Source organism: Rattus norvegicus, chromosome 2 (genome assembly GCF_021556685.1).
Source record: "Rattus norvegicus strain SHRSP/BbbUtx chromosome 2, alternate assembly SHRSP_T2T, whole genome shotgun sequence".
NCBI lineage: Eukaryota > Metazoa > Chordata > Mammalia > Rodentia > Muridae > Rattus > Rattus norvegicus.
In genome coordinates this window covers 221,942,258-221,964,364 of record NC_141535.1, presented here as the reverse complement: position 1 = coordinate 221,964,364, position 22,107 = coordinate 221,942,258, and the positions used below count along the sequence as shown (strand labels likewise).

Sequence of the window (22,107 nt, the reverse complement as noted above, 5' to 3'; positions counted from 1 at the left end):
AAGGCCTGGCAGGTACGGTGAAGTCCCAGCTCTGAGGGCAGAGTGCTGTAGGCTTGGGAAGATGCTGTCCTTGTTATGTGCTCACTCAGCTCTGGATGCATAGCAAGGGCGTGCGGTTAGCTCTTGGGAAGGCTGTGCTGTAGCCTGGGATGTCATGGACTTACCTTCTAGCCACTGTAGGGTGTCCTAGGTGCATACAGAGCACCCACCGCCAATCTCACTGCCTTGCCCTGGCTGCAGAGAAATACAGCAGGTCTCCGGGAGCTTGTATACAAGCAATGGCTGGGAACTCTTCCACCTCACCCTCAGGCTCTGCCATCGCCTCCGCAGACATCATTCCATAGCCCTACTTGCTGTCCCTGAGGCCTAAACTGGGCATAATCTGTCATTGCTCTCTCTGGTAGCTCTCCCTAGGGCTGTTTGCTTCCCTTCTCTATGGCACGACACATCTGACTTCCCAGATGTCTTCTTTCCTGGGGCATGGTCAGAGTCCTCATCTTCATGTCCCCAACGGATCACTCCAGAGTGGGGCTTCAGCCATCTGTCAAGCAAGGAGTTTCTGGCAGGCCTCCTCCTTGCTGGTCCTTGGAGCTGGGGCTTCTGATTGTAATGTTGGGACTTGCCGGCAGGTGGCGCCAGAGAGCCAGAAAAAGGAGACAATCATGGAGGCAGGTCCCTGGTCTCAGGCTCTAGCCCCTGAGGAAGCTTTGCCTCATCGTCCTCAGTAAAGTTAAGGGCCACATACTCAGGGGAGCTAGAGAGAGTGAAGCAGAGCTTTGTGTGGCCTTTTTTTTTTTAATGGAGGAACAGGGGCCACCAGGTTCTCAGACTCCTGGGCACTAAGGAGCATCTCTCTTGGCCGGCATCTTGTATATGTTGCTTTTCTGTCTTTTTCTTTTTGCCTATTTACTATGATTTAGAACTGTGCTGACTTTGTATATGAGTACTGTTTTTCTTTTCTTTTTCTTTTTCTTTCTTTCTTGTTTTTCGGAGCTGGGGACCGAACCCAGGGCCTTGCGCTTGCTAGGCAAGCGCTCTACCACTGAGCTAAATCCCCAACCCCCCGAGTACTGTTTTTAAAAAAATACTTTGTACTGATCAGTAATTTTGGAAACCCAGTAATAACCCTCAAGTGAGGGTCTGAATTGGGAATTATAATCTTGCCTTTGCCTTTGACTATGGTTTTGATTAAATGGTTTTAAGTCAAGTTAGAGGCTGTTAGATTTCTGTCCCCGGGGCATGTATATTCTTTTGAGAGGACACTGCCTGTTTAAATATGAGCTGGCAGTAAGGCTCTGACAACTGTGGAGACACACAGGGATGATGAGTGTCCTGGTTCCCAGGCCTCGCCGCTACTGTTCCGCGGACTGCAGGGTGTAAGTAAGAGGGTGGGGGAGAGGTTCTGATTGGAGCCATCTGAACCTAGAGGAAGCCTAGAGGAAGGAAGAGGCTAAGGCCTGAAGATGTAGAAGGCTTACTGTTCTAAGCCCAGGCCGTGGCATGTAGGAAGCAGTCCTGGGGCAGGAGCCTGTCAAGGGTGTTAACGTCTGGCATCTGGAGGCAGCTTTAGCACCACGTGTCTCCACATCCTGAACAACGCATGTGCGAGCTGTGGAGTCAGAGCCCTGCCTGTCCTACTGTGTACCTTCTGGTGTCCTCTGCGCATGTGCGGTAGTGTCTGTCTGCGGTGCCCTTCCAGCTCCTTTGAGATTCTTTTCACTCTTCAGAGCCTGGGCCTCCGGGGTGGGGGGTGAGCCGGTGAAGTCTGAGTGGATCTGTTCATCTTTATCTGTACATCGTGAACCGGTTTGATGCTGCATCATGTGCTCCTCCTCCTCCCGTTACGTCACCGGTAGCTTGACCGCTTTGCCCTTGTCTCATCACAAGTGTCTAGCGCAGGGTACATGATAGATATAATAGCTCGGTGGCAAGAACACTTGCTCAGCTTGTGACCCTGGGTTTCATGCCCCCACCCTGCCGGGGACTTAGGAGAGAGAATGGGTGTGCGAGACCATCTGGTGAGGCTCATACGTATGACTATTTTTACCTTCTTACTACCTAAAATTCAAAGTGTGATTTCTTAGAGACCTCTAGTTCTAATTTATTAAAGATTGATTGATTGATTGATTGATTGATTGATTGATTGATTGTGTCTCTTAGAATGACAGGAAGGAACTGGACATTGCAATGAACGCTTAAACACTTCTACCAACTTAACGTGATTTTGAAAACGGCTCTCAGTAAGGCACAGCAAGTGGAACATGGTGGCTCTATCTGTTTGAGCTGTCACTTAAGCTTTGCCTTGACTGTGTGACACAGGCCCAGTAGAAAGTTCCTTTGTAAAACAGGAAATTAAAAAAATACATATGCAACAAACAGAAACCTAAACATGTATGAGTTTGTATGTGTGCATGCATGTATGTGTACATGTGGGCATGTGTGTGTATGTGCTTATGTTTGTTGTATATGTGCATGTGTATACATGTGTACATGTGAGTGTATATGTATATATTTGTATGTGTGCGCATGTGTATATATGCTTATATTTGTGTGAATGTGTATGTGTACATGTGAGTGTATATGTATATATTTGTATGTGTGCATATGTGTATATGTTCATGTGTATATACATATGTATGTGAGATAGTATATAGTTATGAAGCCCATTTATAATGGAAACTCACTAGTATTAAATGACATTTCTGTGGAGGACTCTAGACTTGGGAAATCAGAAACTGTCAGGGAGGCAGTGCTCCTGGGGCCAGGCTGCTCACCCCACGAACTGGGCAGCAGGCTCCAGAAGCTTCCTCAATTGTTGGGGTTGACTTGGAAAGCTTATGGCCAGTGTAGTGTGTGATCTGAGACAGACTCTTACCCACCAGGAACATGGACTTTTAGACATTTTCTGAACGTGTGTGTCTATAAAATCCTGGTGATTCTGGCGGTGACTTGGGGATGGGGAGACCTGGAGAACAGTGGTGGAGCCTCGGGGCCCTTGTCTCTGCAGGCGATGCATCTAAGGAAGACATCGACACCGCAATGAAGCTGGGAGCCGGGTATCCCATGGGTCCCTTTGAGCTTCTTGACTATGTTGGACTGGATACTACAAAGTTCATCTTAGACGGTAGGTTTTAAACCCTTCTCTTAGTTTTTCCCACTAGGTTGAATTGGCGTCTTAAAACTATAAGTTGTAATGTCAGTTAAGAAACAATTCCATGAATCTTAAGACTTTTCAAAATCCTGCCTTATGCAGTCCACCTTTTGTTACTGTGACCAAATGCCTGAGGCAGGATACTTTATAAAGGGGGAAAAAATAGAGTTGTGCGTCTCTCGGTTCTGATAGCTAGAGATACTCCAAATGACAAGATGATGCTCCTGGCTTTGTCACAACATGGCAGAGAGGCGAAGAAGCAAAACAGCCAGATACAGAGGTTCTTAGGTGTGGATAAGGGATGCCCCTGGTTTGCAACTGTCTGCCCTCTCAAAAGTAATCTAGTCACTAGATTTAACCCACCCCTGAGAAATCACAAGTCCACTTGTGTGGGTAGAGCTTCCTGAGTACCTTTCCAGGCACTAACTCTTGAAGAAGGATCCACTCTTTTCTACACTGTTATACTGAGAATCCAGATTTCAGCACAACAGCCTTTGGGGGACAAAGCAAGTCCGGCCATAGCTGGCGGCCGGAGAGTCACACTAGTGGGTGGCCGAGATGGCTGCTGTTGCTTGGCAGGGCATCTGTTTTGAACCTTTTATTTGGATCCAGCTATGGACCTATAGGTGTTTCTAGTATAACTTGGGTTACACTAGAAAGTCAGGACATTGACGGTGGTACGCTGTGTCATACCATCACGGGCCAACATGTGTTACCTCACTGCTATCAGACTATTCAGGTACTGTTTTTTAAGCCTGGTGGTTTTGAAGACAGCACCAAAATGATTATTAAGCTGGAATTCTGGAGTCAAATATATTGTACCACTCTAGCATTTCACCAAAAACCTTTACATATTGGGGAGGAAAAGGGTTTTAGTTGACTTAGGGAAATTTGAAATTATATGAGGCTGCAAAAATACCTTTGGGAACAATCCAGGACTTAGCATGGATCTGGTTTATTTTCTGTTTGTGCTGTCCGGCCTTTGCCTTGGTTTGCAGGATGTCCTGAGTAGCAAGGAGCCCTTCAGTGGAGCTAGGCTCCTAGCAGCAGATGGTGCCACGCCCGCCGTAGTGTCGGCGTTGGCTGTACCCATGAAGCTCGCCTTGCGTCTCTGCCATGATGGCCTGCGTAGGTTCTGTGCCCCAGGTTCGTCCTGAAAACGTCAAAACCGAAGTGAACCTATGTCCTTCCTCTTGACAGGGTGGCACGAAATGGATCCGGAGAACCCCTTATTTCAGCCCAGTCCTTCCATGAATAATTTGGTGGCCCAGAAGAAGCTGGGCAAAAAGACCGGAGAAGGATTTTACAAATACAAGTGATCCCCCCTCGGCAGCATCTCCAGCCAGCCACTGGACAAGGACAAGCACGCTCTGCACTGTTGTTTCCAGGCTTGCCGTGGGCTGCTCAGTGGACCCTCCCTTGCAGTCTCTCTGACGTAATCTCTTGGCTAGTTACGGTAATGGGGTTCTTCCACTGATATCTAATTCTCTAGTTTAGTCTGTTCTCTGTGAATTTTTCTGAAAAGCAGTATACCCTGGGTGCCTTGGAGCAAACATCTTTTTCTCTGGACCTTGCCACTTTTTGTAAGAAGCAATCATTAGCCGCATTCACTCAGGTCTCCTGAAAATGAGTATGCCGTGTTTATCAGCGTTGAACCCCAGGGGCAGGCACCATGGTGCCTACAGATGCACCTGAGAGGCCTTGCGTGCCTGGGAACATTTGTAGCCCGCAGCCTCGAGCCTTAGCCTACATTCTGGGCGTGACAGAAAATGTCCCGTCTTTTTTACTCCTCATCAGGACAGGACTCCTGGAGTTTTGGGCAAGTACCTGTGAGCTTGGTTCTTGGCCCATCTTTGTGGCCGTTCGGATCTTAACCGTCACTGTCTGTCTCTCTCATTTCTTCAGGAGAAATCAGTGCTACAAAGTGCCTCTGAGCTGACTCTACTAAAATGCAGTCTTTTAATCTGTAAACATTGGGATGGGAATAAATAAACGTATACGACTTAAAATCACAGAATGCTGAAGTAATTATGACCACGGGCCCGTCTTCTCAGACCTCTGGCTGGTACTGAAGCCAGGACACGAGAGGGGGGGGGCATGTGTGTGAGGCCGGTCTGTGTCCAGCCCTTCCACGTTTCTTACCAGTAAAATAGTAATAGGAGCACAAAGAGCGGTTTTTTAAGAACATCTGTTTCTTCTTTGCCACAAAGCCAAATAACGTAACCCAAGATTCTTTTAATCATTGGGTTGACAGTGTCTTCCATGATAGAATGTGGAGTTGGAAAGACATCTGAAGCCCTGAGGTCCAGTGGCTTCGTTAGCAGAGAGCTTAAGGGGTGTGTCCAAGGTCAGCAGGTATTTAGTGGAAGGTTCCGGATTAGATCTGGATTTTTTTTTTTTTTTTTTTTTGATGATAAAGACTAGAGAATGGATCTGAAGAGGTCAAATCTCAGCTTTCAGATAGTTCGTCCCCACAACCGGTACTCGTTACCGTAGGTCGTAGCTTTATCAGGATATTTTTTGGGTTTCTTTTTGCTATGCTGTGAGCATTGGTGTGAGAACTTATTGATCTCTAATGCTTTGAGGGTGTGACAGAGCGAGAAAGCGCATACCTGTGTGCATTTCTGCCTCGGCAGCACACCAGAGCCTGGCTGATGATAGACTTACTTAGGGCCTGATCCTGCCCCACTGTTTCTAGGTCACCTGTGGCCTCACAGCTCTGCTTTTTCTCAGGCTACCTCTTAACCTTTGCTGTGACCCCAGGCCCACAGGCTTCAGTTTGTCACCCTCTAACCAGAGTCTACAGAGGATGTGGGCACTCATCCTGAAAATGACCAAGCTCTCTCTTAACCACTAAGTTTCAGGAAAGAGAGAGCGTTCAGTAGTGCAACCGTCAGCTCCCAGGGTGGGGAGAGACAGAGCACTGTTTCTGGAAGGACTTTTAAATGCACTCTGATCTGGCCAGATGCTCGACCAAACTCCTTTGCCATTGTATGATATCTTCCTCCTGCATTCTGTTCTGGGGGACTGGCCAGGCGGGATCTGGAACCTTCTCTTTTCGAATGAGCACTTGGGGAGTAGTCTCTTGGGCCCTTCCATGGCTCTGCGTGAAAATCAAACCTTAGTAGGACTCCCATCCCTGAGCTTTCTTCCTCACTTTTTAGAAGCTGGTTCTCAGCTTCTAAAGATGCCTCCTAATGGTAGTATGAATCTTTTATAGCATTTGAAAGTCAATACCAGGTTTTAGGTAAAAACAAAACAAAACAAAAAACAACCAACCAACCAACCAACCAAACGAACAACCAAATCATGCTCCTTCCACAACCCCTCCGTGACATTAATTCCTCTGACAGAAGTGAAAATTTCAAAGGAAATCCTTTGGTTATTTTGCAAACATGTTACAGAACAAAACCCATGGTCTTTTAAATGTCCATAAGATTTATTGTTATTGTTAATAGCAGCAGATGAAGGGGAAACATTGTTTAACTTGCTGACACCCGGTCTGAGGTCTGTTTCCAGGGAACTGTTGACCGATGTAGGAGAAGGTCACAGGGAAGCAGGTGTTGACCCTGAGAAAGGCTGGGCTTAGCCAAGTGTGGGGAGGCACAGGCCTGGGATCCCTGGACTTGGGAGGTGGACACAGGATGATTGTGGGTTCAAGACTGACGTGGGCCATCCTATATCCTACAAAGTCACTCAAAAACCTTTTATGAAGGGATTCGTCACTGAATTCTGTCAGGTGTTTAGCTTGGCTAAGGTCAGCTTCCAGGAACTCGTTTGAGATTAGACTGTTTGCCCCTAAGAAAGTTAAACCGGTGTGTGAGCGATGGCTTACACAACCGCACACGCTACTGGTGCTCGCTCTTGGTGAGTTAAGCTGCTCCTACGCACGACATGGGCTTTCGTCTTGTCCCACCTTAATTTTAATCCCCTTAGCATTTCAACCTAAGTAACCAAACCTACTAAGAATACAAGGTGTGGCTGTAATTCCACGGGGGAAACGTTCTTGCTGACAAGCATTGGGGGAACATGAATAGTAATTAAAAATACTTGCACGATGGCATCATTGCTGTGGTCCCTCTTACCTCCCCACCTGGAGACAGAGCCTCATGTGTCCCGAGCTGGTCTCAACTCGATATGGGGCCCGAGATAACCTTGAAACTTGATCCTACTGCCTCCCTACCCCTTTGAGTACTGGGAACCGAACCCAGGACAAACTGTGTGCCTCTCAAGCCATAGCCTCAACCTCGTCACCATACTCTGAAAAACCCCATTTGATTGTGTCCTTTTTTTTTTTTTTTTTTAAATAATGTGGTCATCATGATCACAGGTTTTTTCTTTTTTCATCCGTTTTGTCACCTTTTCTTTGTTACCCTGTTGAGATGACAAAGCAAGGTTTCACCCCTGAAGGTGGACCACTTGTCTGTGGCACCGATGCTGGGGTTTCTTTCCACCCACCAGTTGTAGCTGCTGGAGGATTGCCAGTTCTCTTCATGCCCTGGGTTTTGAAAGGACCCAGAGGAGTTGTGGTCTTCAGGACCCCAGCTTTGCCTGAGTAAACCACCCCCCTTGCTTTGCCTGAGTAACCAGGAGGGGTTCTTGTCTCGTTATCTGGTAAGGTGGACACAGTGTTGGAACCTTTCCGTGGGGATGCTAATGATCAGAACTCCAAGGATGATGCATGTCTTACAGAGCACAGAGAGGCCCACTGGAGAGGAAGCCATGGCGTTACCACAGTCCTGAGTACTTTAAACCTAGGGAATGAGCTACTGGACCTCCTGGCTCCTGCATTTCCACAGCTACCGGGGAAGGGCCAGAGAAAGGAGGAGTGGCTGTCATTTAGGCTTACATAGCCCTTGTGATTTAAGACCGCAGGGCAAAGGTTGCATGTGTGCAAATGGGATACTACACGAACTTTGCCCTACTGTGTTGTGGTTTTATTTATTTAAGCTTTCCCACGTCTTTTCTGTGTGTGAGTGGTTTTGCCTACACGCGTCTCCGCTTTGCTTGCGGGCTGTGCCTTCAGAGGCAGGAAGAGGGCGTCGTTACCCTGTATCTGGATTTATAGGTACTTGGGACCCACAGGGCAAGAAGAACCAGTGCTCTTAACCACTGAGCAGTCTCTCCTTGTCCCGGGACACACGCTGGATTTTCAGATAACTCTGGATGAGCTGTTAAGGATTTCATGGGGGCAGAACTGTAGGTGTGAGTCCCCAGGAGGCTACATAAACACAGGAGGGAAAGCAGGATTGCCCACACTAACTAAGGCTGATGTTGACTTATAGTTCAGGGGAATTTGACACCGTAACTGCTTGAAATAGAAGTCTATATGTAGAAAGGAAAACCCCTAGGTCAGAGTGCTGCTTCAGGCCTTTGGGGTCCTCGGAGACTGTGGGGTCCGGATGCAGTCTCCAGGTCTTGGTAAGATGCCTCGACCTCATTTTTGTAGGTGCCTTTGCTGGAACGTTCTGCCAGTCATGTCCTGTTCTTGGGTGAACAGGCATTATGGGGAAACCTCCAGGAACTGCCTTTGCTGGCCTCACAGAAACAGTCGTCGACTCAGAATTACCAGGTAGAGATGCTGAGACAAAATAAAACCGAGAGAAAACCTAGAACACTGAATTTTCTACGTGGGGAGTTGTGGGTGAATGAACTCTCCTGCCTCCTCTGGGATCAATCAGTTCTGAGAGCCCTCAGCCCCCCTCTTAAAGCTGTAGAGAGGTAGGCTGAGAGGCTCTTCCCTCTACCCAGAGACTTACAATAGGACCAAAGAAGACAGGAGAGAAGCTGTTGCCCAGGGTCCCAGTCTCTGCTGCAGGCAGAGACTTTAGGGTTTACGAACCCTACTTCCTTGGAAGGCGGGCTGCTCTTCCTCATGTGGCCTCATGGCGGATCTTTGAAGTTATGTCTGCGAGAATCACAGGCCTAAGGGAAGGTTGTCAATACTTAACAACTTTTGGGTTACTTGTTTTTGAGATGAGGTCTTTCTGTGTAGCCCTGGCTGTTCTCAATCCCACTATGTAGATGAGGCTAGCCCACTTTGGGCAGGCCGCTTGCCTTTGCCCCCTGGGCTGCTGAGATGGTTGTGTGCCAGCACGCGGCTGTATGCACTTTCTTAAGTCTTGGGTGGGCACAATTATGTTGGGGATGGTTTTGCAGGAAGAGCGATGCCTGGCGCCCTTGTATTAGAATCAGAAGGATTCCAAATGCAAAGGTCTGAGGGGGGCAACGGCTCACGGATGTGATCTGTAATTAGCAGCTTCCTCCTCTTCTGAGACTCTATGTATCCCACCGTTTCTGGTTAACTCTTGACATTCCACATCTCTACTGGCTGAAGACCTCATCATCCAGTCTGAGATGCTAGTCTATCAAGGGGATGGGGGGAGGAAGGCAGGAAGGGGGGGCGGGAGGAAGGAGAGATAGAGATAGAGAGGGGGCTGGGAGGGAAAGAGGGAGAGGGCTCTGTGGTTTAAGCGAATGTATTACAGAGGATCCATCTTGGTCCTAGCTCTCATGTCAGGCCACTCACAACTGCCTGTGACACCAGCTCCAGAGGACGCCATCTACTGGTCGGGGTTGGGCATTGCATGCATGGGTACAAATCCCCACACATCCAGACTTAATTTAAAAAAAAAAAAAATCCTTTAAAGTAGTTGCAGCTGCCAGGTGCCTCGTGGAGCATGAAGCAGAGTGACGTTCGCAAGGGATATCTGATGCGTGTGGATGCTCTAGGCCAGAAATGGAGGGACAGTCTCCGCTAACTGGAACCTGAGGAAGGGAGCAGGTATAGCCTGGGATGCCAGGAGGTGTCAAGAAAAATCAGATCATCCAGTTTATCTCTGGATTTTGTTAAGCTCCCCCAAATAAACACCACACAGACCTCGTCTTGGGAGGTGTACGAGTTGGGCCAGCCAGACCTGGGAACCCTTGTTACAGCATCCGATGAAGGAGAAGCCTATGGTACTGGCCAGATGGCTCCTATGGTCAGGAGCACTTGCCGCTCTAACAGAGAGAGGATCTAGGGTTGGTTCCTCGGACCAACATGGCGACCCACAACCCTCTGTAATTCTAGTTCTTAGAAACGCTGATTCCCTGATCAGACGTTCAAGGGCACCAGGCATACACATGGTACATGCATGCATGCATGCATACATACATGCAGGCAAAACACATAGGTGTTCACTAAACACATAAAATAGTAATTTAAAAAGGCCTTAAGGGCCAGTGACAACAATAACTAGGCCAGTTTGTGGAGTGTTCTATTTAGTTACCTCATATGACCTTTTTTCATGGAGAAGACATCACAGCATAAAATATAATTCAACAATGCCACTGACTTCAGATTCTGTGAGAAAATGTCCGCTCCACTAATTCTGCCCTGACTGCAGAGACTCGGGAGATGATGCGGGGCCACATGTGCAGTTCACGTGTGCTATTCCCCCTTCCATCTGGCAAGCGTGTTTTCTGCCAGTGTCTCCCATACAGCTAATACGGAGATAAATTGATTTCGCTATTAACATCTCAAGCTAGACTCAGCAAAATATTTCCTCTGTAACCTCAGCATTGGAGAGGTGGAGTCAGGAGGATCGTGAGTTTGAGGCCAACTTGGGAGCACACAGTTAAGATCCTGCCTTAAAAATATGCTGGGGTCCACAAGATGGCGGCACAGTATGTCAGGGTGGCAGAGCCTCATGACCAGAGTTTAGAACCTGGGATCCACATGGTGGAAGGTGAAAGCTTTTACAAGTTGTCCTCTGGCACCCCCCACAGTTCTGTGGCGCTCACATCCATCTAAACACATGCAAAATAAAATTTTGAGAGAGAGACAGATGTTGAGATTTAGTGAATGCGCCCACCGGTGTAGGTGACTAATATCCCAACACTGCCTCCCCTTGTCAAAGTGTTGTACGGTTCTTGAGTTCAGAACAGGCCGGTTAAGGCCACCTTAGCCTTAGTGCTATTCTGAATAGGACTGTGCACCAGCGGTTTATGACCACGGGCTATACATACAGGACATTTTTACAATGGACTGAAACATATTTTCTACAAATTATATTTCACAAACTGCGTCGTAGTTCCTGGGGGTTAGGTATTGCTCTGGGCTCTGCCCAAGGGCTGAGATTGAAGGTGTGTGTCAGCATGTCTGGTTGATTACCTCATACCTCCTCATGACTGACAGACATGGTAATGAAACGTAGCGTCGTTTCAATAAAGAAAAGCAAGTGACCCCTTTTTCAACGTTTGTTCTTGAGCGTATAAAGTTCTGTTTTGTATATCGTTGTCCACTTGGTTATACCCCCTTCTCCTTCATTCTGAGGATGATGGTTTGTTCATTAAGCAGCGGCAGGAATTTAAGACAGCAGCTTCCAGAAACACGAGACATCTTTACCATACTACAGAAATTTAGGGTCTCGTTCTTCTAGTAGTTGATGGTCACCTGCTCACAACTCCTACTTGAGAGCAGTTCAGGATCCTGAGTGGGGCTTGCAAGGGGCACCTGGAATAGTGGCGTCCCCTGGAGGCCTCAAGCTTAACTACCACTCACTAATTTCATGTTAGCTCTTTTGCATAAAGTCTCTTCCTGTGGTGTGGGAGGTTTGTTATACCAGGGCCATGTGCTATGAAGTTTGCATTTCCCCTCCGGTTGGGGTTATCCATTATCTTACTCCTGCTAAAGGAAAGCCAGGCAGATGTCTTCTTACTGCCGCTCAGCGGGTTTCTACATTATCGCAGCCTTAGACCAAGCTGTGGGAGGAAAACTGTTTGCATTAGGACAGCCACAGTCATGGAGCATTTGGAAGGTCCCTCCCAACTGGACAGGTATTGCCGGTAACCCTGGCAACCAAACCAACCGAAACAGGAAGGAAACACCCGTTTATTTCTAAGGGTGGCTGTGCCAACTGTGACCTCAGGTAAGAGGCTCCCAGGAAGGCTGTGCTTTGTTAGCTGCGGGGCGGGGAGACATCACTTTTAAGGTCAAACAGAAGTGGCCAGAAGACTCTCTCCAGCCACCGGCAACTTTTGCAATCTGCCTCGTGGAGCAGGGAGATACCGGATTCTCCTTCCCTAATACAAATGCCTCTGGAAAGCAGGTTGGCAGAATGGCTGGAAACGAGTCTTACCCTTTGCCATATCTTTGGTGAACGGATTTCCCAGCTTTGGAAGAGATTCCATCTTTCTCCCCCAGGAAAGTAGTCCGCCATGCTTGCTTTTGTAGCTACCTCCCCAAGTGATCGGCATGGTGGAGTCAGACGGGAGCGCCTTGAACCATGTACGTTAAGGGGATGATCCCGAACGAATGGCGGAATATTAAACCTTTAGAGCAAGTAGGACCCCTGAACATAATACATTTTTTCCTGGTTCAAGTTTAGGATGGAGAGGAGGGGAGCTGGAAAGGTCCCAGAGGACGGTAATGACAATGATTAAAGGCCTGATGATGAAAGCCGCAGGGACTCGGGATTACTTAGCCTGGAGAGGAGGAACTCGAGGGGTGATTTAGTGGCAATCTTCAAGTGCAGTACTCGGAGGGCTATTACAAGTATGGGAGCCAGCTGTTCCCCAGCTGTATCCACCATGGAAAGGAGAGAACGAGACCAGCAGGGGAGTTCAGTTGGCCTGTGATACCAAACTCGGGAGTGAAAGACCTTCAGAGACTGGCGTTTGAATGCATGTAGTTGAATGCTAAATCAGATAGCAAGGTGTACTAGTTTACGGAGGGTGGGGGATTACGGCTATCACTAAATACTGAGAAGGTTTCTTCGACTCTGAGGAGATGGACAAGGTGGATGACCTCCTTCACCACTTGGGCCCCTCCGGGGATGTGGGAAGCTCAGGTCTGAAGAGGGAAGGCATGAAGCGCCCTATGGTGAGCCCGGAGGAACCCACAACCACGTGGCTCTGCTGTCTCCCTTCTGACCGTGATTCGAGTCTTTGCCCGACACAGGAGAGAGAGGAGACGCTGGAGTCTGCAGGCCTGGGAGGCAGGCGTTGTCCTGTGCACTCAGAGCACCTTTCTGAGGTGCTGCTCCTGTGCCCGCCAAGTCCTGGCCTCGGGTTCAGTTCACCACCAACTTGCAATTATTAGCAACTTTATTCTTAATAAAATGACACTTTTAAAAAAATGTTTTATTACAAAGCTTCTTTTAAAAAATGCTCAGCACGTTAACTCAAACTGGAGTGACAAACGTTAAATGACAGTTTGGGGCGGAGGCTGCGCCTTGCTATTTAAAAAATAACAGGTACATCGATGCTCGTTTTAACAACTGGCATAAACTCCCACTAATCGGCTAATAAAAACAGATACAAATACGGAACATTTAAAGTAAGAACAATTCAAGTGCTGGGCTTTTTACAGGAGTGAAAGGAAAGAAAAAGAAAATCCACTGCAAATGGGTTCGCCCAAAGGAGATGTTAAGGTTTGTTATTTATATAAAAGAAAAAAATCAGAAAATAAAGTGAGACGGATTGCCAAACGTGACCTCCAACAAGAGTGGGCTTGGCTACCTGTTTAGCTTTGTCAGACACCTCACAGGGCAGAGGCCACTGTGTATCACAGAGAAGCCACTTACTGGACAAGATCTCTCAGGAAAAAAAAAAGGCTTCTTTTCATCTTGTTTTTATTTCAGACCTATGAATTTCACTTAAAAGCTCAGAGCTAGCAAAATATACAAGGAAAATAAAAGTTAAAAAAAAAAAGGTAAACTTAAAAATTCAAGTTAAAAAAAAAAAGAAGCAAACACAAACTTGATCCTTTTGTACTGTTAAATAAAAACTTGAAGAGATAGGAAAATGAAGACAGGAACGAGAGGAGTCTTCCACGATTCTCACGCCAGGATGCTGATGCCTGCTTGGGTCGCTGGCTCCAGTTGCACGTGACGAGGCAAACACAGCCAAGGAACTGTCTGTCCTTGCTGAAGGGTGACAGGTCTGCGCAGAAGATGCTCAAGAAGCGCATGAAGACCGGAAGCAATGCTGCTCAGTGGGCAGGGCCTGCTAGCTTTCTCATGGACTTTTTAATTTTATTTTTTTTTCTTTTTCAGAAACGACCGTATTCGGCTTTCTTTTGGAAGTCAGCGCTTGCAGTAGACAGAAGGGAGGGCTGGCAGTGACTGTGTCTGTGGGTCAGCGCTAGCAGTGACCTCAGGGTAAAGTTGCTGTCAGTGCTCCTTGGGGTCAGCCGGGCAAGCTGTGGAGACAGTCTGGGTTTTCAACAAGCTTCCATCTCCAGGAGAGGGCCTGGGGTCGCTGCCTTGGCTTTGCACGTTGGGAATGAGTTTCTTTTGCCACCTCAAGAAGAAACAAATGAAATGCTGTTAATGTGAAATCGCTGCTGGCCTTGGAAAGACTGTACCTTCTGTCATAGGCATCAATGTCCGGTCTACACTTACAGTATCCATGTCCTTAAGTTCATGCTGGCTAAAATGGATTGCCAGGCACCAACCAAAAAACCCTCCAATATATGCCAGGATAGGAATGTTTGCTTGGCTTTGTGTGTGTATGCACAGTTATGACATGCACTTAAAGAGCTGTGTCTTAGTCAAACCAACAAATGAAACATCAATAGAAAGAGCTAAATGGGAGCTGGAGAGGTGAGAGGAGTTAAGTCAGAGGAGAGCCTCAAGTACCAGCGCTGGTTTTAGTTCCCTGTGGAGAGCCATTGCGGGATTCTACACAGGACCAGAACATTCCAAATGGCCAGCGCGCTGCGAGGTGAGGTCCCACGGGACAAGCCCGACACACCCAGGATATGCTGTTCATTCTTACGGTCCAAGGGGGTGGTACCTCCACTCCCACATAAGGTCCCAGGATGACTCTCTCCAAACAGATGAAGACATTCACTGTTAGTCTCGAATGAATTACTGTGCAAGTAATTAAACTAACTGATGCTTTTCAAAATGAAGAAACCCTAGTCACCAAAGTTTTAGTGACCCGAGATTTTACCAAAGCGATTAAAGGCTAAATGAAACACCACGACAAACGGAGGCAGAGGAAGTCAAAGGCAGTCAGTTCCTTCACCCCAGGATGCACTGCTCTGTCTCCTCGGCTTTTAACCGGAGGCGGAGGTGCAGAAGCCCTGCGTCCCATCCAGAACCTGGGACAGCCTCAGATGAACCCAGCTCTCTGTGTTTGTGGTCACTGTACCCCTTGACAGGTAGACTCTTCCTCCAGAAGATTAATTCTAGGTGGTGGGCTCCTTCACTGAAGAGGAAAAGGGGTCGGAACAATCAGACGACCGATAGAAAAAGCTAGAAAGCTGTGACCATTTGAAAGGGAAAAACACACCGTGGGTGGCCAAGTGCTTTCCACAGGATTTTGGTGCGGAGTAGAAGAGGGCCACCGCACAAGGTCGTGCGGGTGTGGAGGACAGCACGGAGGACTGAGGTCCCCACACAGCTGTCTCCACAAACGCCTGATCCAAAACTGTGAATCAAGCCACATCCCCAAGCAACTACGGAGAAATAAAACAAACTGTAATAAAAAAGGGAAGAAACCACCACAATGCTAGAATTGTGAAGTCTCCAGAGGTCAAAGATACCTATTCTGCAAAGCTAACCTTTTCCTACTTAACAGAGGAATGCACTGCGCGTTATCAACCTGTCGGTCCTTCATAGGGAAGATCAAAGAGCTGAGAGAGGCAAGGCCTTTCTCAGGGGAGGAACAGGACTGGAGTCTGGCCTGGGCGTGGGCCCCAGAGGCCCCTGTTTACTTTGTGCTTTTGCATGAAGGATGTTCAAAAGGCTCAGCCCAAGCTGCTCTTCCTGGGCAGTTTTCCTCAGTCTGTGGCAGGAAAACATTGTTTCCTAAGAAGGTATGGCCTTGAAGTCCTAGGCTGTTGGCCCAAGCCAGGTTGCTGGGGTTTACATCTGAATGGCCACAGGGAGCTGGGGATGTCTTGTACCATGGGAGACAACCTGTCCATCTGCTAGGGTAGGGGACTCTCGCTTTGACCCTAATTCTAGAGCAGAGCCACACCCCTTCTCCTGCCTGCCTGTCCTACAAGTCCCGCCCTTCCTCAGTTCTAGAGCTGGCCTCAGTTAGAACACTCGAGACAAGCATGGCTGCCAAGGGCACCACGTTCCTCACAGACGGAACCTCCTCATCTCCTACTGGCCATTCTTTCCTGCACACGCATCGTCTGGCTGTCTCTGTTTCACTCTTGTTCTGCCCTGCAACTACCCCTGACAAGTTGGCTGTCCTCAGAGGCAAGGCAGTCTCCCATGCTGGGGCTGCAGTCCTGATGGGAAACTGTCTTAAAGTGTCAAGGAGACATCTCAACTGTCCTTGGCCACCCTGTTAAAAAAGAAGACCAACTCTTTTTCACGGGAGAAAACGGGGCCCTGAGCGTGTTGTTTTACAGAGATAAATGGGTCAAGTCAAGATCCAATCGAAGAAACCAAGCTCCTGAGATGGGAGACTTGCTGTGGTCTGCAGTGGGGCTGGGCTGCTTGCTGGAGGGGGACAGGCTCCGCCCACTGAGGCCTTCCTGGGCAATCAAACCAAGCCCCAGCATCAAAGGGAGCTAGCGGCTCTCTCTCTTACAGATGTTAAGGCCAGCGCCTTAACATTTGTGCAGGGCAGACACTAACACAAAATACAACACCCTACACACCCTGAGCACGGCTGCCTTCCTCAAACAACCTCCAGCCTGACCGACCACCTCTCTACTCAAGCGGAACCAAGACCTCATCTGGTTTATAAGGAGCCTGAAAAGGGAACCCCCCAAGGCTCCTGGCAGATGAACTGTACTGACTGGGTCTCTGGTACAAAACTGAGAGGGATGGAGGGGAGGAGAGGGCAGGAGGAGCCCCAACGCTATGAAAACCTATGTGGAACTCTAACAAAGGCCGGAAGACTCTGGCAGTTCAGCCCTTTCTCCCTTCTACCTTCTCATGGGAGAAGCTGGCACCCCTGGCCACCTGGGCTTGGTCAGCTATGCACACTAAGACAGGGGCAGCAAGGAGGGTCCTTAGGGACAAAAATGCCAACTCTCACATTCTTGGCAACACGGTCAGAACAGGTAAGCAACCACAAGCACTGAATCAGGACCCCTCTCAACTCCCCCCCCCGGAACCCCCAACTCTCCCCATCCCCTCATACCACCCCTACCTGTGTAAATGGCCCCAGGCATTACCTCAGGATGTAAGTAGGAGTGGGTATTCAGCTATGACATCATCTTTGGGGAGAGGGAATTAGAAATTAGTTTTGTGAGGGGTGAAAAGAAGTTTTAACTACAAGAATTGCCTTGTGGCAACACGCTACACCCCTCGTGCCAACTGCTCTCTGCCTGTTACCGCAGGGCGTGGCCTCCCGTGTTTCACAATCCGATGTGTGTGGAGGGTAGCTGTTAGGATTCCAGGGCAGGGGGCAAGCACAGCAGAGCGCCCAGCCCTGTCTTTCTGCAGAGGACACTGAGGCAGATTGGGACAGGACAGGCCCCGGTGACCCCTGCTGCCAATCTCCAAGCGTTCTTCTTCTCTTGCCTTCACCTAACTGATTTCAAGGTGACCGGGCAAAACTTCACACAGCAGTTTCATACCGAGGCGACAGGGATGTGAATTCTCACTTCTTTGCAGAGGAGGAAATCAAGCCCAGGGAGGTGAGGAGCTTACTTGACGTCACCCAGCCCACAATGTGGGAAACACTGCTGAACTCAACACTCTTACCACCATACTTGACGACATTATCATTTTCTTTGTCTTTCCTACCTTCTCCCTAGGCAACGGCACCTTTATCCTGACAATGTCCCCCACATCTAGAATAGCTTTGCCTAACTCAAGATGCCATGCCCTCTGAGAGCAAACCAGTCAAGAGGCTGAGCTCGTCAGTCAATAAAGAAATCCCATCCCCCTCTGAGAATGTGTTCTAACCTGGCAAGCCTGGCTGTGGGTCCTTGGCAGTGAGACAACCTGGGGTTTGGGAAAAGGAAAAATGGAAATGTGTGGTCGGTGAGCTTGACTCTGAGTTTTGTTTCTGCAGCTGAATTAGTCCTTGGTTCCACACTTAGGACTTCTGCATCCCTGACCACAGAGCTGTGGGAGGGAATCAGAAAGGGGTCCATGGCCCTGGCTTTGGACTCAGATTAGACCCGGGCAGAGTCAGTGTACAGCTTCCCCTTTGTGTTAGGCAACACCAACTGCAACCAGGTAAACAGTACTTTGTGTCAGGGTGACTGAGGCAGGCCTGGGACCCACCAGCGATGGCTGCAGGGTAGTCTGCCTTCAGTCTACACATCCAGATCTGCCTGGCCTGTGAGGACACACATGTCCTGTGGGGAGGCTGCAGCTCCAGGGACTGCTGGATGTACAATCTGCAGACACATTTAGGGCATGCTCTGTAACGGTGGTCCTCAACCTTCCTAATGCCGTGACCCTTTAATACACTTCTGTTGCCACTTCATAACTGTAAATTTACTACTGTTATGAATTATAATGCAAATATCTGATACACCGGGCATCTGATACTTGACCCCTGTGAAAGGGTCTTTTGACCCCAGAGGGGTCACAACCCACACAGATTGAGAATCATTGCTCTAGAGAAAGGTTCTGAATTAAGAGAACATCAAAGCCCTGCTTTAGAAGCCCACCTTTAAATTGTCTACCTCGTCCCCATTTCCTCTCATCTTGACAGAAGTTCACCCAGAGAGGAGAGAGGGTAACTCTTATAAAAATGAAGCAACGGGATCCATGAAAATCTTAGGAAGTTCACTTGGAGAAGCAACCGTACACGCGGATTAAGACCCCGGGAACACACAGGCCTGAGTCAGGCTGTGATCCAGGCCTTGTAATCATCATCTCCCTTTGCTCAGGAAGTCGCCGGTGTGCCCCAGGCCCTTGCTCCCAGTGTGTGGAGGGATGAATGAAGAAACGTGGGGGTTACAGGGACCTGGCGTTCTCCAAGGTCTGCGCACCTCAGCTACTGCCTTGGGATTAAAAGTGCGAGCGAGACCTCCATCCTGCTGCTTAGCAGGCACTGTGGGAGGGCAACGACCTTGCACCTCCACGCCACCCTCCAGAGGCTAAGAATGAGGGACACACAGGCTATGAACACACAGGACCTGCAGGCTAACCCACAGAGAACCAAGACTAAGCAGCAAGGAAGCAGGAGGATAAAAAGCAACAGGGGGTTGGTTTCTGGGTACAGAATGTCTTCTAACAAGACCGGTAGCTGAGAAAAGCCCGAGAGGCAGAAGTGAAGTGTTTCCAACACTCAGAATATACGTAAGAACTCAGAATATCCAGCCAGAGCTGAATTAAATCTACTACTGTGAGCAATCTAGCTTTGGACTTTCCCATCATGTGGTGTATGACCGCACGGATATCTTTGCTAAAGCTCCAGGGGCCCAGGCAGGAGCCCAGTGACAGCACAGCTTCAGGTAAGGAGAGCAGAGGAGGCAAGACCGACAAGCTGTGCTGAGAGGATGGGCCCCAGGCTGAGCTCTCTGTCCAGGCCCCCCACTTTTCACAGGCAAAGCCCAAGCATTTCCATTTTGTTCAGACCTCACACAATGTGCTCCTCTGCAAATGAAGTCAACGAGTGGAACTCGTCATTGATGCAGAAAAGCCAAACGGAAGTTGTGCTGCTTTGACTCTAAACAGAGATGGTTTTACACTGTATTTATAATATCTAAGCCGAGGATGGGACATGAAAAGGAACAGATAGCATGGTAGGAATATAACGGAATAAGGAAACCAAGAGGCTGAACAAATGACTCTGTTTTTCTTTTTTTCGGAGCTGGGGACCGAACCCAGGGCCTTGCGCTTGCTAGGCAAGCGCTCTACCACTGAGCCAAATCCCCAACCCCAACCCAGCACATTTTACATCTACACAGCACCCCAGCACCTCTAAGTCGGGGCCCTTTACCTTTGACTCTTAGTAGTCAAATAAAATTCATCTTTTGATTCTTCAACCCCCACCACGTGGCAGAACGTACTTTACTCCTGGTAGAGAGGAATCATTCCATATCGCACGGAAAGTTAACAGAGAGATCAGAGAGAGCGATTTAAACATTTTCAACATTACTCGGAGTCATTTACAGCAATGCCAAACCATCATACTCCGTGTGGCACCTACTGTGGTAAAGTCTCTGGAATGATGGCGTGAAGGTCTAAGACACGTCAGTGAACCGTGCTGAAAGCAGAATTATACTTAAGGTGTTGTTTTTAACATCTATTGTATGTGTATGGGTGTTTGACTGCATGCACGTCTCCTGGTGTGTGACAGAGGCTAGAAGAAGATGGTAGATCCCCAAGAACTGGAGTTACAGGTGTTTGTGAGCTGCTCTGTAGATGCTGAGAACCAGACCCAGCTCCCCAGCCTCAAACCCTTTATAAAACGTCCATGTTTGGGGCTGTGGGTGTTTCACAGTGGTAGAGCCTATTGTCTTAAAGAGTTTCTGTTGATGTGATTAAAACACCATGACCGAGAGCGACCTGGGGAGGAAAGGGTTAATTTCATGACCCTACCCAGGCCTAGTCCATCATCAGGGGAAGTGAGAGAAGGAGCTGGTGCAGAGGTCAGAAGTCCTGCTCAGCAGCCAGCTCTGCCTGCTTTCTACCCAGGAAGCCTATGTGAGGGAGGCACCGCCCACAGTGGCGCTCAGCCCTCCCTCACCAAACACTAGTTAGGAAATGGCTCCTAAGGCCTACAAACCAGTCTCACGGAAGCATTCTTCTCAGACCTCTCACCTGCGTCAACTTGACAAAGAACAAAACAAAAACCAACTAACCAGGCTCTCTAGAGTGCACCAGGGCCGAGGTTCTAGCCTTAGTACCACACAAAACCCGTTTTCCGTGCTTTGAGAGTTAAAGACATAAGACTTGAGGTTTCAGAGAACTCTGACGCTCAGAAGGTGGCACTTCCACAGCTCCAGGTACCACCCCAGTAAGAGAAGAACTCTATTAAAATGTCTGAAGCAATTCAATCCCTACGTATTGGGACAACTCTAGATATCACGCTATCACAAGGGAGGTTTAGTGAGTTCCCTGTGCATCTCTTCATGTCCAGTTAAATGTATTAAATATGTTTCTAGTATGTGGGTGCTTTGTCTGCATGTACGTGTGGTGCCTGGTACCTCAGAGGCAAGAAAGAGGCTCTGGGCGCTCAGGGACTGGGAGCTGTTGATGGCTGTGAACTGATGTCTGGGCCTCTGGAAGAGCAGCCAGTGGTCTTAACCACGGAGCCATCTTGGTTAGAACCCCGCAGTGGCTGACCAGTGACCTGTTTGCTAGCTGAGTCCTACTTCCTAATCTCTGGCCCAGCAGGAAGATCACCCTTGGTTCGGCCTATGGTTAAGTAAGTGACATGTGGGCTGCTCTGGTACAGTTGCCCCTTGGAATCCATAAAGGTCCCTTTGCGGTCATCCATGCAATGGCCCATATCTGCATATAACTTATGTGTGCCCTTCCTGTGCTTTAAACCCTCTCCAGATTGCATCCACTACCAAAAGCAATGCAAGTGCCATGCAATGGCTGTTCCTCTGTATTGTTTAGGGGACAGCATGACAGGAAGAAATGACATGCAGTGTATCTGCTGCAGACACGCGGTCACAGGGTCAGTCCCACTGGGCACAGGTGAGAAGAAGAATGACGCTCAAGAAGGTTGGAGAGGCCCACTGTAGGACAGCCCTACCTGATAGCACCCTCAAAGCGAGCGCAGCGCTAATCATGTGCCAAAACTAAGTTTTGCTGTTCTGAAACTTTCTGAAATGTACCCCCAGAGTCTATAATCTACAGTCGCCTCCCCCCCCCCCCCCCGCGCCTGCTGTGGATACCAAGACTTGGAGACCTGACTGTGCCTTTCAATATGCAAAAGCATCCTATCACAGGAATGACTATGGTGGTTGAAATGTGAAAAGTCTCCCATAGTCTCAGTCCCCACTTAGTGTGGCTGTTCGAGGAGACTTAGTAGGTATGGTATTGTTGGAGGAAGTCACAGGGAGCGGGCTTTCAGAGTCAGCC

At 48.6% G+C, this 22,107-nt stretch overlaps 2 protein-coding genes across 27 annotated transcripts in view; one reads left to right on the top strand and one right to left on the bottom strand.

Annotated features, from left to right (window-relative positions):
- Hadh (hydroxyacyl-CoA dehydrogenase) overlaps positions 1–5,156 on the top strand; it is a 42,411-nt gene extending 37,255 nt beyond the window's left edge. The window contains 2 exon segments of the mRNA NM_057186.2: positions 3,008–3,124; positions 4,352–5,156. Coding sequence (NP_476534.1) covers positions 3,008–3,124; positions 4,352–4,470 — 236 coding nt within the window. The 3' untranslated portion in view covers positions 4,471–5,156.
- An 8,099-nt stretch (positions 5,157–13,255) lies between these two features.
- Positions 13,256–22,107, bottom strand: part of Lef1 (lymphoid enhancer binding factor 1) — a 113,291-nt gene continuing 104,439 nt past the window's right edge. For 21 of the 26 annotated variants that reach the window (XM_087614989.1, XM_087615011.1, NM_130429.2 and 18 more), the window contains 1 exon segment: positions 13,256–14,437. Coding sequence is in view for 9 of the 26 variants with exons in the window: in XM_087614975.1 (XP_087471101.1) it covers positions 14,358–14,437 (80 nt within the window). In the remaining 17 variants the exon portion in view is untranslated. 26 annotated transcript variants of the gene reach the window in all.